Below are 21569 nucleotides of genomic sequence, written 5' to 3' on the forward strand. Positions count from 1 at the left end.
TTCGCGACTCTCTGACTCGTTCTATTTACCGGATGCTTTGAGCTTCGCATGACCTTCTCAATTTTCATATCTCTACGGTGAAAAACGCTGTTAGTGTATCCCATCTGTGCTGAAAAAATAAATAACAATAAATTATGTCGTTGGATCAGACGGTGTGTGAAGGTAAAAAAAGTTTAAAAAATTCTTATTACGACATCCCAAGAAATTGAAGAACAACGGTTCCTAAGATAGGCAATTATTTAGCGGTTGAACGTATTTGAGGTTATGTTTAGATTTATCATTGTTTTGAAATTATCACGGTGAATCCAGCTATTCCATGGCATCAGATTCGTCGCGTTCTGTTATTGAAAACCTTTTATCATGACATAGCGCACCGTATACATGTAAAATGCAATTCTTTTCCAACAACGATACAACTTTGTTAGCTAGCTGCAACTTGAGCAATCTACAATAATGATTTTATATTTAAAGTTGACTTGTGATGTTCCAGACCTGAAGGCATTTGAAAGACGTCTTACAGAAGTTATTGCTAGTCTACAGCCCTCAACACTCCGTTGGAGAAGTACGTTACAGTAATACTAACATTTATTCCATATTCTTTCATTTTTCTTTTTCATCCACTTGGTAAATTATGTCATTTTCGTTTGTATTAGTAGTATTGGATCATCGATTTGGGCCATTGTATGTAATTTAGTAAAATCCTGTGAAAATTTACACTATAGAAAATTGTTTCTATATCTGCATGTATGTACATTGTAATATGGTATCTATTTTATGCCGGTTGTTTCCTGACACAGTCCCAAATGTGATACCTACATAGTCTAATCCATATATATTGCTGAGACCAGTGTTTCTTCACACACAGAAATCCTGTAAAAGAATTGGGTTGTTCGTACTATCTCGTCACGGAAACATTGACTTATAAAGAGAAACTTGAGAATCAATGGGCCGTAGAAACTGAATCCAAGATTAGGAAAAGCCAAAACCCATTGCAAAAATCTCTAATCATATTATTTGTGCCAATGATGGTAAAATTGAATGAAACAACTCCTCTTTTACAACGAAACGATTAATACTGCCAATTCAAGTAACATATGCTGCAATATTAACAATTTGAGAAAAGATTTTATAATTAGAACTTCGAAAATGATGAAACTCTCTGATGTTTTTGATCCAATTCTAATTTTATTAGGCTTATTTTGTTCACCATGAAGGTCTTCAGAGATCGCTTTAAAACAATTGTGCCAATAGTTATGTCCAGAGTGGATTATATGCGCAAGTACAGTATAACTGATCTTTATCAGAAAATTACACCCTAACATTATAATTATATCAGACTGTAAAATTTCTTGAATATATCTCAGACAATTTGTTAAGAATTGGTCAATGAGTAAAATCAGCTTCAAAATATTAGAACCGAATAAAAAATACTCGACATTAATACTTTTGAACGTTCTAATTATTACATGCTTACACAAATTGTTGGTATCTTCAATCGTGTTTTTCGAATTCACTCAAATTCATATGTTTTACACAGTGGGAATTTTGTTTTATTCGTGTTTACCATAATTGAATGCACAACTAACTTTGCTGGAGATTTTTCAAAGGTTTTTTTTCTGTTTTTTTAACTCTCTATCTAGACTCTACAACTCGTTCATCTCTAATAGTTTAGTTGCATTGCCCAGAAAATTGACAGAGTGCTATTCAATCTACTTACAGTTGAACAATTTTTTTCCAGCTAGACATGACTCCGATGCATATATCCTGATTTTTTCTGTTGAATAAAGTGACGGAATTATCATTTTAATGTTAGTAACATTATCATAATGATTTGGGCTGAGGGAAAATCTCCATTTTATACAAGGTTGAAGTTTTCAACATTATCATAACAAAACATTGTGAAAAATTGATTATTTTATTTTTTCAACAGTGACTGTGAAGGAACTAAGGTTTCAAAATATGAGTAGGTATGTCTTGTTTTATTCCGGCTTACTGGATTTCAAACAATTCCAAATAGTGCATTTTTTCCGATTTTTTCGTTACGATAACGTTACTTTCAAACTCAAGCAGATTTGGCATCTGCAATTTTTTAAACAATTGAAAACCAGGTATTTTCAGTGCATCTTTTTTCCTATGGAGCTTATAGAAAAAGTTTTCAAACAAACGTTGTTTGTCTTATAATTCTCTACAATAAATGTAATATGGAAATTTCTGATATCTCTGTTGGTTTACTTGCGAAATGCGAAAATCCAACCCAAATGAGCTTTATCGGTCTACCAACCCGACGGCCTCTGAGTCTCACTTAAGGATGTATGGCCTATATAGTCCCAACCAAAAAGAGTTTTGGTAAGAATTTCAAGTACTTCCTGTTGAGGCAAAAATTTGAAAAAAATCAACCATATTGATGATGATAATAATATTTATTTCCAATAACAACGATGCTGAAAAACTGTTAAAAAATTGTTCAAACAATAAATTGTTGCTGAAATTTCTAGTAAACATGTTTTTCGATCATACACAACAAATCCCTCGATTTTTCTGAATGCAGGTGAATTTTTCAAGAATTTTTTTATGTTTTTTTTTAATTTGTTTTTCAGAATTTTCAAAAGCTGTATTTATAAAAGTATTTGTTTAACGATCCGGATATTTCGTAGGTGTAATATATAACCTTTGTTCAAAAACATATTCAAAGTTCACTACTTTTCGAAATTAAAGATTCTCAAAAGACAGAAGTTAAAAAAACATAAGGAAATTCTTGAATATATGATTGAAATATGATCGAAAATTATTTTTACTAGAAATTTCAGCAACAATTTATTGTTTGAACAATTTTTTAACAGTTTTTCAGCATCGTTGTTATTGGAAATAAATATTATTATCATCTTCAATATGGTTGATTTTTTTCAAATTTTTGCCTCAACAGGAAGTACTTGAAATTCTCACCAAAACTCTTTTTGGTTGGGACTATATAGGCCATACATCCTTAATGCCAAAAAAATCGTGACTGTCTTTCTCAATTCCCACTATTAGAATGTATCGATAACATGTTTTTCCGTCAACAAAGGGTCGTTCTTAGCGAAATACAATTTTCGAGAATGAACACGTAGACGTAACGGTGAAATTTGGTAACTTCTAGAAATCTTTCTTACAGGTTGTTGTGCATCGTTTTGAAACGAGCAATTTTAATCAAATACTTCTTCTCTTAAAGTTATTTTAACTTTTTATCATTTATCATTGTTGTAATCGATATTAGATGTTAAAAAAATTCACAGCGTTGTCTATACCTGTAGGAATGTCTCTGAATTCTTAAGGTAGTTGATTAGCGACGTTAACGCTTTCCGACGGATAATCGTGAGGACTGTATTCCTCAAATAATCAGAAAATAAATTTTACACCGTCGCGTGATTTCTTGTGTTGTAGTCTGCTTGAACCGTCGGTGTTTACCTCGCTAAAACCTTTATTTTTCTGGTATCCAAATGTCGGATCAGTTACGATTTAAGGGAGGATTCGCAAAGAGAAAAAAAATGAAGTGTTTTAGTTATACCGTATCTAAACAGCAGAAAACAAATAATTAGAATACAGTGCGTAATGTCCATACTTCGAACGTCGCCACATGTGGCAACTTAACGAAAATTATAAACTGACTTTTTTTTTAGATTACACTTTTAATTATTAAGTGACGGATAAAATTCATGGTAATTTGATATATTATTCCTAAATATCCATTTTACCCTATTCAGTATTTTGTTCCCGTCCTAAACATCGTATTCTAAAACAACTAACTTCAAACTATCAGTTTTTATCACAGTCCCTATCTACACAATATAAAATAGCTCGACTTTCAAATCAAAAAACTCAGTAACCAAATGGTAAATCATTTTCAAACTTTACAGGATTGTTGAGTATTACTCAAAAAATTATATCATTAAAACTCATGTACATTAAACATTTCCGAAATTACTGCCCAACTACCTTAAATCGTCCTTTTAGCCCTATGTTTATTGAAATTAATTATCCAACTGAAGCAAGCACAAGGCTATCTGATATGCCACGTGACAGACGTGGTGGGGGCAACTTACGCTATTCTAGCTTCACGTAGCTTATCTGCAAAAAGGTATATTTGAGTTATTAATGGTCGTAAAACAAAAAGTTTTCAATCAAATCTGATTGTGTCACATATCCCGTACTCAGTAGGGCATACACTTACCGACTGAGTAGCTGAGGATCAAATACCTACCACACTAAACCACCGCTCCGGACGTGTCAGAGCCAGTCTATTCCTTCGGCGTGATAATACGCGTAAAGTCTTTCTAACTCTATTTCTATTCTAGGTATTTATCTGAATCTTCTCTTCACGAATTATAATACATAACTAATACTGTCTATAAAAGATTGTTTTTTCCTCAGCAATCTCAATTTCAGTGAAAATTCAATTTCAAAAATTGCTAAACGTTTGTAATCATTTCTTTTGTAACTGGTCTGATAATATTAGGTGTTTACTTCTATTCTTGCCAACAAGGATAACGTGATCAATGAACGCTAGTTTCAAATTTGGTTGTTTAAATGTCCTTCAAATATTATGTGATTTTGAAAGAGAGCTGAACATCGTAATGAAAATGAAGGGCTGAACAATATGTATTCTTTTTGGATCTGTCGTAAGTTTTTGAAAAATAACAGACTCAAATACTAGGGTGACATTGAAAAACCACTAATACAATATCATCCTGTTGGAGTTGTTGCATCCTATTGAACGCCTTGGACCGAGTCTGAATTTCAAATGGAATACTCACACCTGTGTTGGAAATCTTGGTTCTTAAGAGAAAAAGTCTTAGAATTAGCAAAAAGAGTTACATAATTTCACTAAGAAAATTTCGGATCATCATATATATACTCTTAATATCACTAACATTAATTTGAAAGTCTGCCCAGGGCTGCAGTAAAGGCACAAAAAGGTAAAAGCCAAATCAGCTGGAAAATATGTTTAATGAGATTGACATTTGGTTTAATGGTAGGGAATGATGTTTTACGTTTAACATTAACAATGGCAGACGCTTTGGTTGGTGTGGTAAACAGCAATTAAGAGCACGTAAATGTGTCGTATTAATACGGCAGGAATATGCTGAACGCCTCCTCACATCTATGACCACCTGTTGACCAAATCATGTCTGAACTCTCCTGTTACGTTACAGGATAATTTTTAAAGACCTCCTAGTTTGACAGCTCTCTCGCAAACAAAAATTTTTCCAGTTTGCCAATTTTGTTCAGTTTACTCAGATCCATTGTCGAACAGTTTTTAACTTCTTGACTTTATTCTTCATTGAAAATTCAAAGGTTTGAATTTTTTTATCTCTTCGTTGAGCTGAGACTTTTGATGAACAGTTTTATTTTCAATTTTTGGATATTTTCTAAAAATACGTCCATTCGCTCTTGTAGTTCTACTAGTTGCGAAGTTCTTTTCGAACTTCGAAGACTGATGTTTTGACTTAAATTTTCAACTTTTATAGTCGGTTTTCTCTGACCGTGCCAATCTTTTGACTGTAGAAAGTTCTAGAAGTTTCATAAGTTATTGAAACTCATGCAGCGTTGAAATGGATACTTGTCAGTCGATCCTGAAAACTGTTTGTCTTCTTTCATGAATTCTGCGAATTCGTTCGTCATCGAAGCAGGTGCGAATCCAGAATCTTCCAGAATTCAACGATTGCCGATCTACGTGGGCCTTTCGACGTTGTGTTGCAACATGTCTAATGATACCGAGAACTGTTTGTCTTCCTAAAATCTGAGAATTCGTCTTTGCAAGCCTCCTAACGTCTCATTTCCCTCGCTGGTCATCAGAGTGAACGAAGAATCTTTTCGATGCTGACTCATAGTGGAAGTACCTTCTAAAATCTGACTCTTACCGAATTTTGCAAAGGTTCGCGCCTGTGCCTCGATACACGTCGACATTGTGGTAAAGGTAGAGCCCGCAATTTTTTGCCGATGGAAGTAAAAAGGAGCGCGAATTTTATCCGATGGTTATAAAAACGATGGTAACGTATACTACTGTGGTAAAGGTAGAGCGTGGGACTTTTCACCGATAAAGATAGACACCGTTCAAATATTACGTAACGCTGTTTCTGGCTATTTTCGACTCCTCCTTCCCTAAGTAACGCTCGGTAATGTTCGTGAAGCCTCTCCCCCCCCCCCCCCCCCCTGCGTTACATAACATTGGGAAAAAAAGGATTTTTCGAAAATTATGTTGAAAATAACTTTTATCCATTTTTTACAATACAAAAGACGGTACGAATATAAAAACATTATTTTCCATGCTTCATATAAACTTCGTAATTGCCACCTTTTTTTGTACTAAACTTAACTTCCTTGTACTATTATGATTTTTATTATTTTCATTTGGTACGTTTTCGTTGTTGGTACGTTGTTTGGACAAATCGTCCTTGAAACTTTAATATAACGAAACGCTCGGCTCGAATCCTCCTTCCTAGAGCGACATGTAATATTTGCATGGCGTCGTAAAAAGTAACCAGAATATGGATAATTTTATCAGATAATTACAAAAAAGGTGATTACGTGGAGCACAATGCGGAAGATTTCTTGCCGATGATCGATAAAGTCAGTCTCAGTGGGTATAAACCCCACTTCTGAACGTTCTAGAAAAAGGTGTGTGTCCGAGCTTTGTACCGGTAACGTACGTATTTGTCTCCATAACTTTCCTTGCTCCTCCACTCTCTCGTTTGCCAGGTTTTCTTTCGGCAAGAAGGGCTCTTCGAATCACTTAATAAGGATTTTCAGTTTGTTCTTTTCCCCTTCCGTAAAGGGGACTGTCGTATATATCTTGAACCCATCCTCTTCAATATAGTGGAACAGCTGATAGACATAAGATAGCCACGGTTTTTTTTTGTGCTTCGGAGACAATCAAAGAATTTTCGAATTTGGCTCGCCATGTTCGCTAGTTCTCTGCCACATTTTCTGCCATCAGCATCCGTGATATTCATCTGTATTCGTTTACTATTGCGCTTGCCCACTTCGATCGATCTCTAGCTGCAAGTTAGATTCGAGATTTCACCCATAGACTTTACTTTGCTGCGACGGAATTTGTATTTGCGGTATCTGCTTTATATCATTTTAATTTTTTGCACCGAAACGTCTTTCACTATGGACTGCGTTATGTAATGTTACATAAGATGAATTATGGAATACATGTGCATGAGGTTGTGTCTCGAACGGTACTGCCGAAACCCGTCTATTGACAGTACGTACATGTCTCTTTACAGTTACTAATAAATAAATATTCCTCAAAGTAATCGCAATTATGTTTTTTTTTGTTCTCATGTTGCCCACTATCCGAGTTCCTTAGGAACCAGTTCAATATGGATTAAAACTGGAAATTCGATAATATAAGCTGGAATATCACGTTTTTTCAGAGCTGTTTCAATGCGGTCAAAAGAGGAATTGCGAAATACCCATAAAATATTGGTAAATATCAGATTGTGATTTTTTTTACAATGACGTGCCTTTCGGAAAAATTTGATGAAATTACAGAAAATTACTCAAAAACAGTCGTTTCAACTGTGAAAAAAACAAGACGGTCTAGAGTTACGACGGTCTAGAGCGGGAAATTTTTTTACGCTGTAGCCATTTTTGACGAATCCAATACGAAAAACGCGGAAGGTGACTGTAACAGTCCAAAGGTTGGAATAAGTTCGGCCTTCGTATGACAAGGACCTCGGTTTTGACGCCACGGAAATCGTACTCTTGCCCAGGGGTGGAATGTCTATGGAGCGGGTGGTCCTACGAAAGCAGGACCGATGCTTATTGGCAGCGACTAATTAGCGAATAATTCACTCTTCGACAAAATTTCGAATTTCGGATCGTCGCGTCACGTGAACAGTTTGATTTTCCGACGTCAGCGGTGAAATGTCCGGGGGGGGGGGGGGGGGGGGAGGTCGGGAGAGTGAGGCCAACGACTATTGGCAGCAACTGATTAGCGATCAATTCACGCGTCGCTAAAATTTGTCATTTTGAATTTCGGGTTAATATATCTTGGGTGAAGGTGGTTTTACGAGGACGAAACTAATGTCAATTGACAACGATTAATTAACGAATAAATCTCGCGTTGGCATTTTTTGAGTTCAGCATCATTTGCATTATTTTCACCATGTGACGATGATAGCTCAATAGTAAACTGGGCCTGCCTCGTTTTTTCCGAAAACGGCTGAAGCGGAAAACATTTTTTCCCTCAATTAAAAGGCGTTGAATTAGCAACTAATTATTTAATTTATATTTACTTATTATGCAATATTGGCATAGCCAGCTTAATGGAGGTCTAATAATCTGAATAATACCCTTGACATGTGTACAGATGTCTGTTGGATCTATAATTTTTCCATAATTTTATGTTCTGAAATGCGGGAAGTTGGTCCGAAAAAACTAAAAATCACGTTTTTCTGCAGTAATTCGAAGCAAAATAAAGTTAGAAAGCTAAAATTTGGTATGAATCAATGAATGGAGTCGACACCGTTTCTACAGAATCGTTTCTACAGAGTTCATTTCTACAGAAGATATTTTCTACAAAGTTCGATTCTACAGAATTATTTGGGGCAGGATCGTTTCTACAGAAACCGTTTCTACAGATATCATTTCTGCCGAGTTCGTTTCTACAGAGTTCGTTTCTACAAGAGATATTTGCTACAAAGTTCGTTTCTACAGAGTCCGCTTGTACAGAATTGTGGGGGCAGGATCGTTTCTACCGAGATGTTTTTCCCAATAGTTCGTTTCTACAGAGTTCGTTTGTACAGAATTGCGACCTGCAGTCCGTTTCTACAGAATCATGGGGGCAGGATCGTTTCTACAGAATTCGTTTTCAGTTTCGTTTCTACAAGTGGCGGTCAAATAATTTAAATTAAATTAAATTAAACTAAATTAAATCGAAATGTACGAAATTTACAATTAAATGTATGAGAAACGAACAGCTACGACCGAATTCTGTAGAATCGAACTTCCAAATCTAAATTCTGTAGAAACGAACTGCATGTCGCAATTCTGTAGAAAAGTTTTCTGTAGAAACGAGCTTTTCTCCTTTATTCTGTAGAATCGAATTTTCTAGATAATATCTTGTGTAGAAACGAACTCTGTCACGTTTATATTATATTATACTTTGAATGTGTCTATGAAAATGTTGATATATACATAAGCGAAAAGTTACCAAGCCTTTGGCCCTGAACATTGTTAAGAAAACTAAGTGTACATAGGTATAATGTTTTTTTTTTGCTTTTTACAGCGTTGCTAGGTGTCATATCCGTATGCACAGCAGTCGGCGCCTGGCATTGGCTTACAGATCCTAATACGTCAGCAGTTTCCTTCACACAGAGTCTATGCAATCATCCATTTTTCACTGTGGCTAGCATAGTGCTAGGTAAGTACGTTTTAGACCATATTCTCGTTTTCAGAACACATATTGTTCATTCTACACTGAGTGAATCAAACGGACACATAACACCCGAATTTTAGACATAAATCATATCAATTGAAATTACTAATTGCGTTACGGAATACACTCATTCGTCTACGTTGCATATTTCATTTATTTAAATAGTATACGAAGAGCTCAGGGAATCAAACTTATTTACTAGAGAAGCAGGTTAATTCTGAATTTTAAAAATGATGGTGCAATATACTTGAAAAGATAATTATCCCAGGTATATGAAAAACCACGATGGAATTAAGAATGTTTTACATAAACGCTGCCACACATTTTTCATATTTTATCGAAAATGTTATTTCATTACGTTGATTAGGGGTTACCCGACTGTATCGAACGGTGAAACAGGATAATTTTGAGAAATTAATTCCGGAAAAACTACTCATGCAATATTAATAGTTTTTTGATATCAACTCATGTACACATCGAGAAGTGCCATCAAAAATTCTATTATTGTATTCCAGTGATTAAATATTTGGCAGCCGCAGCCATCCACAACAAAATATAAATCACCTGAGTGAATTTTGTTTTTATTTGAGATTCGCAACACTTATTCAAATATTCGTAAATTCAAATGTTTGATAATGCCACAGTATCCAAGAGACAAAATTGCGAGTGACATTGTGTGAACTTGAACATTTTAAAATGGTAAAAATTAAAATGATAAATTTCTCTAAGAATAATTTTTCTTAATGAAGGCCACCTTGTATGTGTTTCATAGTAAATCAGCCGTGTGGTTCAAATACGAAATTTGCCGGTTTCAAACCTTCGGTTGGTTTCAAATTGAATTCGGCATTCTACTCACTCTTATATCATACATGTAGGTACCAAAAGACTTAGTCAAATGTTCTCTTCCGTGCTTTTTTCTTACTTTTTAAAAACAAATTACTCGAAGAATAAAGGCTTCTCCAGATTAATTTTTTATTTGCAAACTTTGCTATGACAATGTTAGAACAAGACTGGCAAAACGAAATTATTAGATCGAGAGTATGTGGTGAAGCGAGCTTCTGCATGCTACTCGAGTTGACTTTACAATTTGTTCTAACAATAAATATAACTGTTGTGAGGTGACTCCCACACTCAGAAAAGAATTGTTTGGATTTACTTCTTTCCAGGTGGCGAAAAAAATATTTCACTCGACATAACTAAACATTTGCTGCCGCAAAATTGCATTTTGTTGACTGGAGAACATTTTTTTATCTTTATTTCTTGTATTTATACGGGCGTACACTTTTTGAACAAAACTTACAAAAGATTAAGATACCAAAATAGAGAAATAATAGAATAATAGGATTACAGATAATCAAAACAGGCATCCATAGTAATTTTCTCAAAGCGGGAGATAGACATCTTCTCAGGATCAATCTACTGTAACGATTTTGATACAACAATTTCATTTGTTGAGTGACTATTCATTTGTTTTTTTATATGTCAAAGATAACACCTGTGACTCATTGCGTCGATTATTTGTTAAATGTACGCTATACAGTATGACAACTTAGACACATACCTATATATTGAGAACAGTGGTACCACGTGGCAGATTAAAGGCAAAAACTCCGATTAGCTAGTGAGATTATTACATATTCGTCCGTCACGCATTTATTCATTTAAATTGCGCCGATCAGCCAAACATAATTAATATTAAGTAACATGTTTTGTGTTTTGCATTTAATTTTAATAATTTTAAATTCTGTTTTATAAATGACGTTAAATTACATGAGAGAGCGAAGTTAGGTTGGACACGATTTTTCAAGATGAGAATAATGAAATACTATGGAAAATGGATTTTATATATACTAACGTTAACTGAGATTGCGTTGAACAACAACGGTTCGTTGCACGATACACTTACGATCGTGTGCTTATATGAAGTTTGTCGAGAAAAACGAGGTCCTCACGTTACGATAATCCTCGATGATGTTATATGTATAGGTATGTCCTCCCACAGGGTTCGATGGTTGATAATTCTGTAAAAGAATATTTTATATATACATGAAGGAGGTGTCAACATTTATATTTTGTATCGGCGATTACATCTGTAACGGAAAACTAAATTAGGTAACTTTATGCCAGCAATTATTTTTTTCATAACATGGGACGACACGGCAGAAATCAATTTACACTTTAGGAAGGTTCAGTTCGACCCGTTTTACAGAGTCAACTAAATTTACAAATAGAGTTTACAATAAATACTATATTCGTTTATAATCGCACACGCTCAACTATTCTCGCTCGTTATTTCGAACTTACTGTCTGATCCTGCTTCGCTCGCGTTAATCTTTTCATTTTCTCTTTTCGGACTTCGCTCTGGTCAAACTTACGGACATCTACATACACACCCACACATATATACACACACTTACACACATATTCCGATTTATATATGGGGCATTCCACGTCAATTCAACAAGGGTCTGACCCTCACCCTCTCGAATCGGAGTCTTAATGACCGGAGGTGTTTCGTTAGCCTAAAATAACATCTCCAAATTTTTCTCAGATTTCTACCAAGCCCCCTGACCCCTTAAGATGATACTTTGGACAACGGTCAATCGGACATTTTTTAAAATTATGAAAGAAATTACATAAATTCTGTAGGCAAAAAGAAAAATATACCAACCAAAATCGAAGTGGGCAGGCAAAACGGTAATTTTTTATCCATTTTTTTACTGAATAATTTTTATTTTTTTTTCAGTAATTTCGATTTTTTTCGCATTTTTCAGGATTCAATATATTTTCCTGTATAATGTATTTAATCAATAAAATATATATTATAATATATTGAATGAAAAATTATTGTATAATGTATATAATCAATAAAATATATTGAATCCTGAAAAATGCAAAAAAATCGAATTACTGAAAAAAAAAAAAAAATTATTCAGTAAAAAAATTGATAAAAAATTACCGTTTTGCCTGCCCACTTCGATTTTGGTTGGGATATTTTTCTTTTTGCCTACAGAATTTATGTCATTTCTTTCATAATTTTCAAAAATGTCCGATTGACCGTTTTCCAAAATATCATCTTAAGCGGTCGGGCTTGGTAAAAATCTGAGAAAAATTTGGAGATGTTATTTTAGGCTAACGTAACACCTCCGGTCATTAAGACTCCGATTCGAGAGGGTGAGGGTCAGACCCTTGTTGAATTGACGTGGAATGCCCCATATACATATCGCGACATCGCGCAGTATCATTAACATTTCGTTGAATTATACTTCAGATTGATATTGGACTTTTGTCACATCGACGATGACGTTATATTTAGTACAATTGTTAAAACTTTAGAAGAGGAAATTGAAGTAAAATTCTACAAGGAATATTTCTTATTATTGTGACTGATCGTGCAAGCGCCTTCTCGCAGAGTGTCTAATCAAAACCAGTTACTTCTCCCAGCTGGCTGGTTTACCTCTTCACCTCATGCAACATCTAATTTGACGCTGTAATACTCGTATTTGAATCTCACACTATGTGCTATTCTTATTAGCTAAAGTGCTTAATCGCGCCGAGATGGATTTAGCCACGTAGGTATTTGAGAGGACTGGCGCCTTGAGAACGATGTCGTTTCTCTTAGCTGATGCGTGTGAGACGTGGGAATAATACACCGTGAGGATAGAAGGATAATCGATTAAATTGTTGAAAACTTTGAATACGAACAGTAGTTCTTAGTAGTCTCTATAGAAGAACAAGATGTGGATATATAAATGGTTGCTTATCTCAGAGTAGTATCGAAATAGTATTTGTGTATCTAGGGCGGAAAGTGAGCGATTGACGCGAGTGCGAGATTTCAGCTGAGCCGAGGTGTGCAAAGGGTCGCCGAAGCTGAGCTGAAACTCGCACGAGCGTACATCGTTTTCCGCCCATGGTGCACACGATACTTTTTGAGTAATTACAAGATTAAGGCTAATTACAAGATACACGACGATTCCGCGGTGACCGCGCGGTGCACCACTCCATTTTGCGCCCGCTTACGATACGTTACTTGCGCCCACCAGCATTTTGCGCCCGCTCATTTGTCACCGGGCGAGAAAAAGCCACTTTGCGCGCACTCTACATGCACGAAAAAAGATACTTTCGGTGCTGGTTGGACAAAAAGTTCCATGGGATGATTAGTTTTATATAAAGCATGTCTGAGAAGCCTGTGCTGCACCACCTCCAGACGGTAGACATTGTCTTTGCGAAGGGGGTGCCAGATGGGACAAACTAGCGAGCAGTATAAGGGGCCATTCATTAATTACGTAAGGGTCCAGAGAGGGAGGGGGGGGTTTAAAAAATCTCTACATGACCTTATCTCGGGGGGAGGGGAGGGGGGGTTTGAAAAATCTCTACGTGACCTTATCTCGGGGGGAGGGGAGGGGGGGGGGGGGGTAAAAGCCATTCTTACGAAATATTTTATTACTCTTCCAAATACTAAATAATTATTCAGAATAAAAATAAAAATCTTTGATTTATATCAAATAATGACGTGTTTTAGTGTAACTGAACCTTTTCTAACCACATTCAACTATTTAACGCTTCTTAGGAAAATTCCAGGTAAAATCTTACGTAAGAAAGGGGAGGAGGGGTCCGAGAAATCTTACGTGTCCTTACATGGGGGCAGGGGGGTCAAAAACGGCCAAAATCGTCCTTGCGTAATTAATGAATGGCCCCTAACATCCTTAGGGTAGATAGGGACTTGAAATCCTCAGAGGAACGCATAACGAACCCAAGGACTCTGGAGCTCGTGTTGATAACGTAATTGATGCGTTTACTAAAATTTAACTTTGAATCAAACAAGACACCTAGGTCCTTGACACAGCCCAATTCTTGCAAGCGTACATCCCTTAACCTCTGAGTAGCTAGCCCCCCCACTTTGGAAAAAAAAATAAATTTATACATGGGAAATTATGAACTATTTATGAGCTCTCAGAATATGCAAGTCACGATTTTTGAGCTCGACCGGCCGAGCAGGAAATTGTGATTTTGAGTGGGGGGGCCAGGTACGTAAGCAGTCAGCCCCCCCACTACGAAAAAAAATGTTTGAAAAAAATTAATTATACCAGAATTATGAGCTATTTATGAGCTTTCGAAATACCGAAACTCGGAATTTTTAGCTGCAACCCCTGAGCACCCATCCCTCGAAACTCCCTTTTGCTCCAAGAGAGAACTTGGCTTAAAATGAACGGATTCGAAAAATCTCCAATACCAAAGTGTTCAGTGATTTATGAGCTGACGAGATATCACAATTTCGAATTTTGAGCTGCAACCCCTGAGCACCCAACGGATTTTTCGAATCCGTTGATTTTAAGCCAAGTTCTCTCTTGGAGCAAAAGGGGATTTCGAGGGGTGGGTACTCGGGGGTTGCAGCTAAAAATTTCAAAACGCGATATCCCGTCAGCTTATTAATCACTGAATATTTCGCTCCGAAGATTTCCTAAATATGTTGTTATTAAGACTAATTTTCTTAAACGGAAAATCAGATTTTTAGGGGCTGGTCGCGGGGGGTTGTACCTATAGATATAATATAAGTATATTCAGAAAGCTCATAAATAGCTCATAATTCTGGTATATTTAATTTTTTCCCAACACTTTTTTTTGTAGTGGGAGGGCTGGCTGCTTACGTACCTGCCCCCCCCCCCCCCCCCCCCCCCCCCACTCAAAATCGCTCATTCCTGCTCGACCGGTTGAGCTCAAAAATCGAAACTTGGATATTCTGAGAGCTCATAAATATCTCGTAATTTTCCATATTTTGATTTATTTTTTTTCCAAAGTGGGGGGGCTAGCTACTTAGAGATCATCTCTTATTGCGTAGTTGCAACGAACGTTTTCTTTACCTCTACCGTAAGAAATGCTGCAGCACTTGATCACATTTAGTTCAAGACCACATTTAGATTACACCAGGCCACACATCTTTATTAAAATATTTTTTCGCTACCTATACAGAAGCCACTGTGGATCGAAACAAGTAACATTTCCAGTGCACTGTACCCATTGAGAGTTTGTTTCGCTAAATACTCACGGTATTACTAAAAATGACATATAACCAAAATTTTTGTTTCTTTTTAATTTCAGTGATATTGTTCATGATGGGTGTACACAGGCGTGTGATCGCGCCAAGCATCATAACGCAGAGAGCTAGAAGTGTGTTGGGCGATTTCAACATGAGCTGTGATGATACGGGAAAACTTATTCTGAAACCTACACGACCTCCTCATTCACATGAAAGTTAAAATATGTGATACTTAGGATGATATAGTAATTTATGAGTTAAATACTAATGAATTGTAAATTTGCCTCAATTTTGAAGGGGTGTATTATTGAAAAATCATAACCGATTCGTTTACAACAATATAAGACCTCTGTTTTACTACGACATCAGTTTCTCATGCTACGTGAGCCAAGTTCATACTCGTGAACCAAAATATACATTAAGTGGTACTATATGTATTATTTATCTTTTATGAAGATTAATTCCCTGTGTGTGGAATAATTATTTTGCAGATGAGTTGTTCAATAAGAAAAAGTACAATGGTTAGTCTATTATTACCTTGTTACAATTTATTTACATAATTGCCAAAGCATTGCTACACACGATTTTAAGATAAAGTGACTTTAGGTATTATGAAAGTATAAGATATTGAAACTTTTCCGTGGCCTTGTGCGCGTGTATCGAAACCTCGTCAATAAATAATGACCAAACTGGTCAATTTGTTTTAATTAAGTTCTAATAAAACTAAGGCCGTTTTCTAGGCAGTGAACGCAGATTACTTATATGACTAGTAACTACCAATGAATACTATCTAACAAATGCAATCGATCCTTTAGACCAGTAGCATATCTGATAAATAAAAGTAATATTTTGTAGATTTCTGCAACACATTTTTCCAATGTTAAAAAATATATGCCCAAACGAATCAAACGAACCTAGTTTGATGTCGCATTTTTAATACTGCGTAGAACGGCTGTTGACTGTATATCGAAATTTTTTGTAATTCATTAATATTGACTCGAAACAGAATTTTATGCCAGTTCCGTCTCGACGCCCGTCGTGGTCGGACGCTGTTTGCGTGTACGCTCTGTCTGCTCTCAATCGGAAGTGTGTACCGCGCTCTCAATACTAACCTGGTTCGGATGATGACGTGTAACCTGTCTTAGTGGTGTGAAAGTGATCACATCACCGTGGTAGCGAGGGAGTGTAAAGAAAATGTATCCTTCGGTAAGCAACTACAGTCAGGACACTCGTATCGCCACGAACAAAGTAGATACAACCCAAAGTAGAAACAGCTATGTAGCAGCAACAGAACGAGATTTATTTCCCAAAAAAGAACAGGCCATTGTCATCGAAACGCTCGCACAAATCCCTGTTTCAGAATACTTAGTTGAACTTGGTAAACTGATTGAACCCCTCAATATTAGATTTGCTTCAAAGATATCCAATGGAAGAGTGTGCATGTTTATTGCCAGTAGACAGATAGCGGACGACCTCACTGAGAAGCACCCAAACGTGAACATTGGGGGACACACCTTAGAGCTTCGCCCAGTGATTACCAAACATAAGAAGCTCATCCTATCTAACGTGTACCCAGTGATTTCCCATTCAGTCATTAAATCAGAGCTCGAAAAAATTGGCGTGTCAACAACCTCTCAGTAACCTTTCCTGAGAGCCGGAATGTCTTACCCCAGATTTGCACGCATAATGATCTTCCGCAGACAGGTATTCATTCATGCGGATTGCGTTCCCATAATTCCCGAATCATTGTAAATAAATTTCGAAGATACCTCCTACCGGGTCTACGTAACAACTGACACATTAGCATGCTTCCAATGCACACGAACTGGACGTATTGCAAAAAACTGCAAGGCTGCTTCCCAAGAACCACCTACCAATGAGGTTTCTGCTGACCAAAATGAATCTCCAGCACCAACGACGAACCAGATCATTCTCCACAAGCCCACGATCAATCTCGGAACAACCAGAAAGACCGGCAACCTGAGTCCCCCCCACTAAAAACCGTCAAACCTACAAACGCAGGGATTAAACGTCCTCTCTCTGATGCAGGCTCCTTTTCACCTTCGGTGAAATTATCGGAAAGGAACTGACTCAAATAAAGATAACTCAATCAATAGTGACGAGGAATGGAATTACATGAAAACACAAAAAAAATGAGCAGAAGCTAAAAAACGACAAACCAATAAATGACAATTCAAAGAAAGATAAAAACACGACCGCTGTGACAGACAGATCTTCCGATGAATTACCAGCCCCGATAAAAATACTGTTTGAAGATCCCACCAAAAAATCCCCCTTAAACTATATTCAGTACAAAAATTTCTTTGGCTAGGCCACAGAATCTCCTGACCCCACCACCATAGCTAAAGATTAGACCAAAGACAGCCAGTCCCTCATCGATATGATGAAAAAGCTGTATCCAACGCTAACCGGTCGTCTGCAAAAAATAAGGAGTACAAAAATAAAAAACATCCTACAAATATTCATAAACGGTCTCTCCTCTTCTTCAGATGACGAGCCTCCACCTGCTTCTAACGATTGGAAAACTAACAGTTTTTTCTCTCTTTTTCTTGGATGGCCTTAAAAATTTTACAACGGAATCTTAACGGGTTCTTCCCCCGTCGTGAAAATGTGCAAATACTCACCGAGGACATAAATCCTTCTCTGATCTGTCTACAGGAAACGAACTTCAAAGATTTCTTTTGTACCAAAATCGGAGGCTACGGTTCTATCTTTAAAAACCATAGGAATACAAACTTTGCTAGTGGCGGTGTTTCAATTTTTGTCAAAAAATCCCTCCATCACAAAGAAATACAGCTCAATACTAATCGAGAGGCCGTTGCAATATCTTTCATCGCTGCAAATGAAATATGTGTCTGCAACGTCTATGTACCTAATCGTCACGATCTTAACCTCCTAAAACTGGAAAATCTGATCGATCAGCTTCCGAAATCATATGTTCTAGATGGCGACTTCAATAGCCACAATCTACTCTGGGGGTCGAACCATACTGACTTGAGGGGGAAAATCATAGAAAATCTTTTCAGTAGAAACGACGAAATCATCCTCCTGAACAATCATAAACCCACTCACTTCAATATATCAAATGCCTCCTTCAGCTCAATAGACTTATCCTTCTGCAGTGCAAATATAGGTCATACAATAGGCTGGGAAGCTGGGGAGGAGCTTCATGGATGCGACCATTTTCCAATCATACTTGAATTACAAAATCCCCACCCCTACCCTCCACATTTCCACTCCAAAATGGAAATTTCAGAAAACTGGTCGGGAGTCATACAAAACAAAAATTGATAACAACATCGGTAAACTGAAACTTCCCTCGGCCAAATATGGAGATGCTATTGATGATCTCATTGCGGAACTAGTGAATACCATAACAGAGGCTGCCAACTTTTCTATTCCAAAAACAACAAAATTCCTGCAAACATCAAGGCCCATGGTAGAACTCCGAAGTAGAAGAAGCCATCAAGCAAAAGAAACATGACTTCAACGTCCTTATAAAACAAAATACCACTGAGAACATCACCGATGTTAAGAAACTACCAGCCATTTCCAGGAAGAAGATTAAATCAAGCGCCAGGAAGTCATGGACTGATTACATCCCTTCACTGAAATTCAACACTCGCAGCTTTGAAGTATGCAAAAAGACGAACGCCATTGGAGGATAGTCACCCACAATGCACATCTCTGCAATGCAGAAAAACGATGGTTCAATATCTACGGATTCCACGGAAATTGCGGACCAACTAGCCGATAATTACTCATCAAATTCCAGTGACACCAATTATACTGATGGCTTTCTTGCTTTCAAGCAAGTAAACGAGTACCATGCCGATACTAGACTCGAAGCAAACAACCACGCTACCATGAACTCCCTGCTCTTACTAACCGAACTAGAATCACCACTTGAAAATTAAAAAAATTCTAGTCCAGGACCGGACAAAATACCAAATATCCTGCTGAGAAATCTACTAAAAAAAGTTCTAAACTACCTCCTCGAAATTTATAACTATATATGGATTCACAAGGTTTTTCCTTCTAGATGGAAGGAGGCTGTAGTTGTTTCAATCGTGAAATCTGGAAAAGACAAGCTAAAAGTCAGTAGCTACAGACCCATCACTTTGACGTGCAACATGTGCAAAATTATGGAGAAGATGATCAGCAAAAGGCTTCGGTGGTTTCTCGAAAGACAAGGCTTCTTCAATGTGTACCAGAGTGCCTTCAGAGAGCACCGATCTACCCTTGACGCGTTAGTGAATCTTGAAAGAAATACATGTGACGCTTTCATCAATGACCAACACCTCCTAGCAGTCTCGTTGGACATTGAAAAATGCTATGAAATGGTGCGGAGACATAGGATTCTCCAATCACTCAACGAAAATGGGATTAATGGAGTCATGCTCCATTTCATCAGAAACTTCCTAGAAGAAAGGTTCATCCAAGTAAGAGTCAACGGGTTCACATCAAAGAGAGTTAAACTTGAAAATGGGGTGCCCCAAGGATCTGTTCTGAGTGTTACACTCTTCCTAATAACCTTCAATGACATCACTAAATTGTAATGGATTTATTGTACAAAATTTGAATAATAAAATATCAAGTCACAACTAAGAACAAAACAAAAAAAATAAATAAATAAAACAATAAAGAATAAAAATACGCAGATATTTATGTGTATACATAAAACAAAGTTAGGTTCGTGTAAATGGCAAAATTAAATAAATATATTGTAAAAATAAAAGCACTCACATATGCACATTAAAATAACAACAAAACGTTGATAATAATAAATAACAAAAAAAATAAATAAATAAATAAAGAAATAAAATAATAAAAATTGTATAAAATAGTCTTTTCGATAACGTATCTTTCGTTTGTCGAGTCGGTCCATAGACGTGACATAGTGAAGACAGTATATTAGAACTTGGCCAAGTCACTAGATTTACGACGATTTGCAGTGTATATTTTATGTTTATTTCTATTCATATAAACAAACATCTACGCCTATGTCCCAGTCTTGAATAATTTGCGACGACCCTGTTGGGAAATATATATGAAAAAATCAACTGATCACGGACTGCCTCGACAAACGAAAGATACGTTATCAAAAAGACTATTTTATACAATTTTTATTATTTTATTTCTTTATTTATTTATTTATTTTTTTGTTATTCAATATTATCAACGTTTTGTTGTTATTTTAATGTGTATGTGTGAGTGCTTTTATTTTTACAATATATTTATTTAATTTTACCATTTACACGAACCTAATTTTGTTTTATCTATACACATTGTAACGAATGTAATAAATTAGATAATGATATTAAGATTATAAAATATGTTTGTCTCAAATTAATAATGAAATAAAATAAACACAGGAAAAGAAACGGATATATGTATAAATAAGAATACAAATAAATATAAATAAAAGTATAAATAAGTATAAATAAAAGTATAAAAAAAAGTATAAATAAAAGAGACAGCAACACAAAATTAAGGGCAATCGCCAAAATCTTCAAAATATGTATAAAGAAAAAATAAGATAAAAATATATGTATATCTAAAAGAAAAAATCATTCACACATGCATACAAAATAACACCAAATAACAATAAATAATTAAAAAGAACGACAAAACTCTGTATCAAAATCCCTTTTTGGTGATAACTTATCTTTGTGGTTTGATCTTGGCTTTTTATGTTTGGCTGTTGTCGTAGAGTCGGTCCTTGATCCTCTATTCAATAATATATATATACAGGTAGCCCAACAGGGTCGTCGAAATGAATAGATAAATTAAATAATTATTAAAAGTACAGCAAAATGAATATAGAAAAACTTGCTTGGCCAAGCCTACATATGCTGTCTTATTACTGTCACGTTCGCGGACCGACTGCCTAGGTGACCCGTCTACCTAGGCCTCCTAGCCTGTGTCTAGTACACACACTTACAACATAAATATGAGCGGATCCACGTCACTTCACTCAAAAAAAACCGTCAAGTCACGGATCTTTGCGCCATTTGAAATATCCGTAGTACTATGGAAAAAAAAATACAATTTCAAGGATTTTGAAATTTTTTGAAAAATGGCGTA

General features: G+C 36.1%; 1 protein-coding gene and 1 long non-coding RNA gene across 3 annotated transcripts in view; one reads left to right on the forward strand and one right to left on the reverse strand.

The window, feature by feature from the left end:
- The first annotated feature begins 34 nt into the window (after positions 1 to 34).
- LOC124416064 (nuclear envelope phosphatase-regulatory subunit 1) lies at positions 35 to 16029 on the forward strand. Of its 2 annotated transcripts, XM_046896905.1 has the most exons (4): positions 35 to 162; positions 491 to 562; positions 9275 to 9409; positions 15524 to 16020. In XM_046896905.1, exons 1-4 carry the CDS (start codon positions 135 to 137, stop codon positions 15679 to 15681), a joined length of 393 nt encoding a protein of 130 aa, XP_046752861.1. In that variant the 5' UTR covers positions 35 to 134; the 3' UTR covers positions 15682 to 16020. The 2 variants fall into 2 exon arrangements, with proteins under 2 accessions (XP_046752861.1, XP_046752862.1); XM_046896906.1 differs by lacking the exon at positions 491 to 562 and having other exon boundaries at positions 76 to 162; positions 15524 to 16029.
- LOC124416065 overlaps positions 15253 to 21569 on the reverse strand; it is a 23151-nt gene continuing 16834 nt past the window's right edge. The window contains exon 3 of the long non-coding RNA XR_006930752.1: positions 15253 to 15310. This is a non-coding gene — a long non-coding RNA (uncharacterized LOC124416065). The remainder of the gene's footprint in view (positions 15311 to 21569) is intronic.

This window comes from Diprion similis, chromosome 2 (genome assembly GCF_021155765.1).
Source record: "Diprion similis isolate iyDipSimi1 chromosome 2, iyDipSimi1.1, whole genome shotgun sequence".
In the NCBI taxonomy this organism is placed as follows: domain Eukaryota; kingdom Metazoa; phylum Arthropoda; class Insecta; order Hymenoptera; family Diprionidae; genus Diprion; species Diprion similis.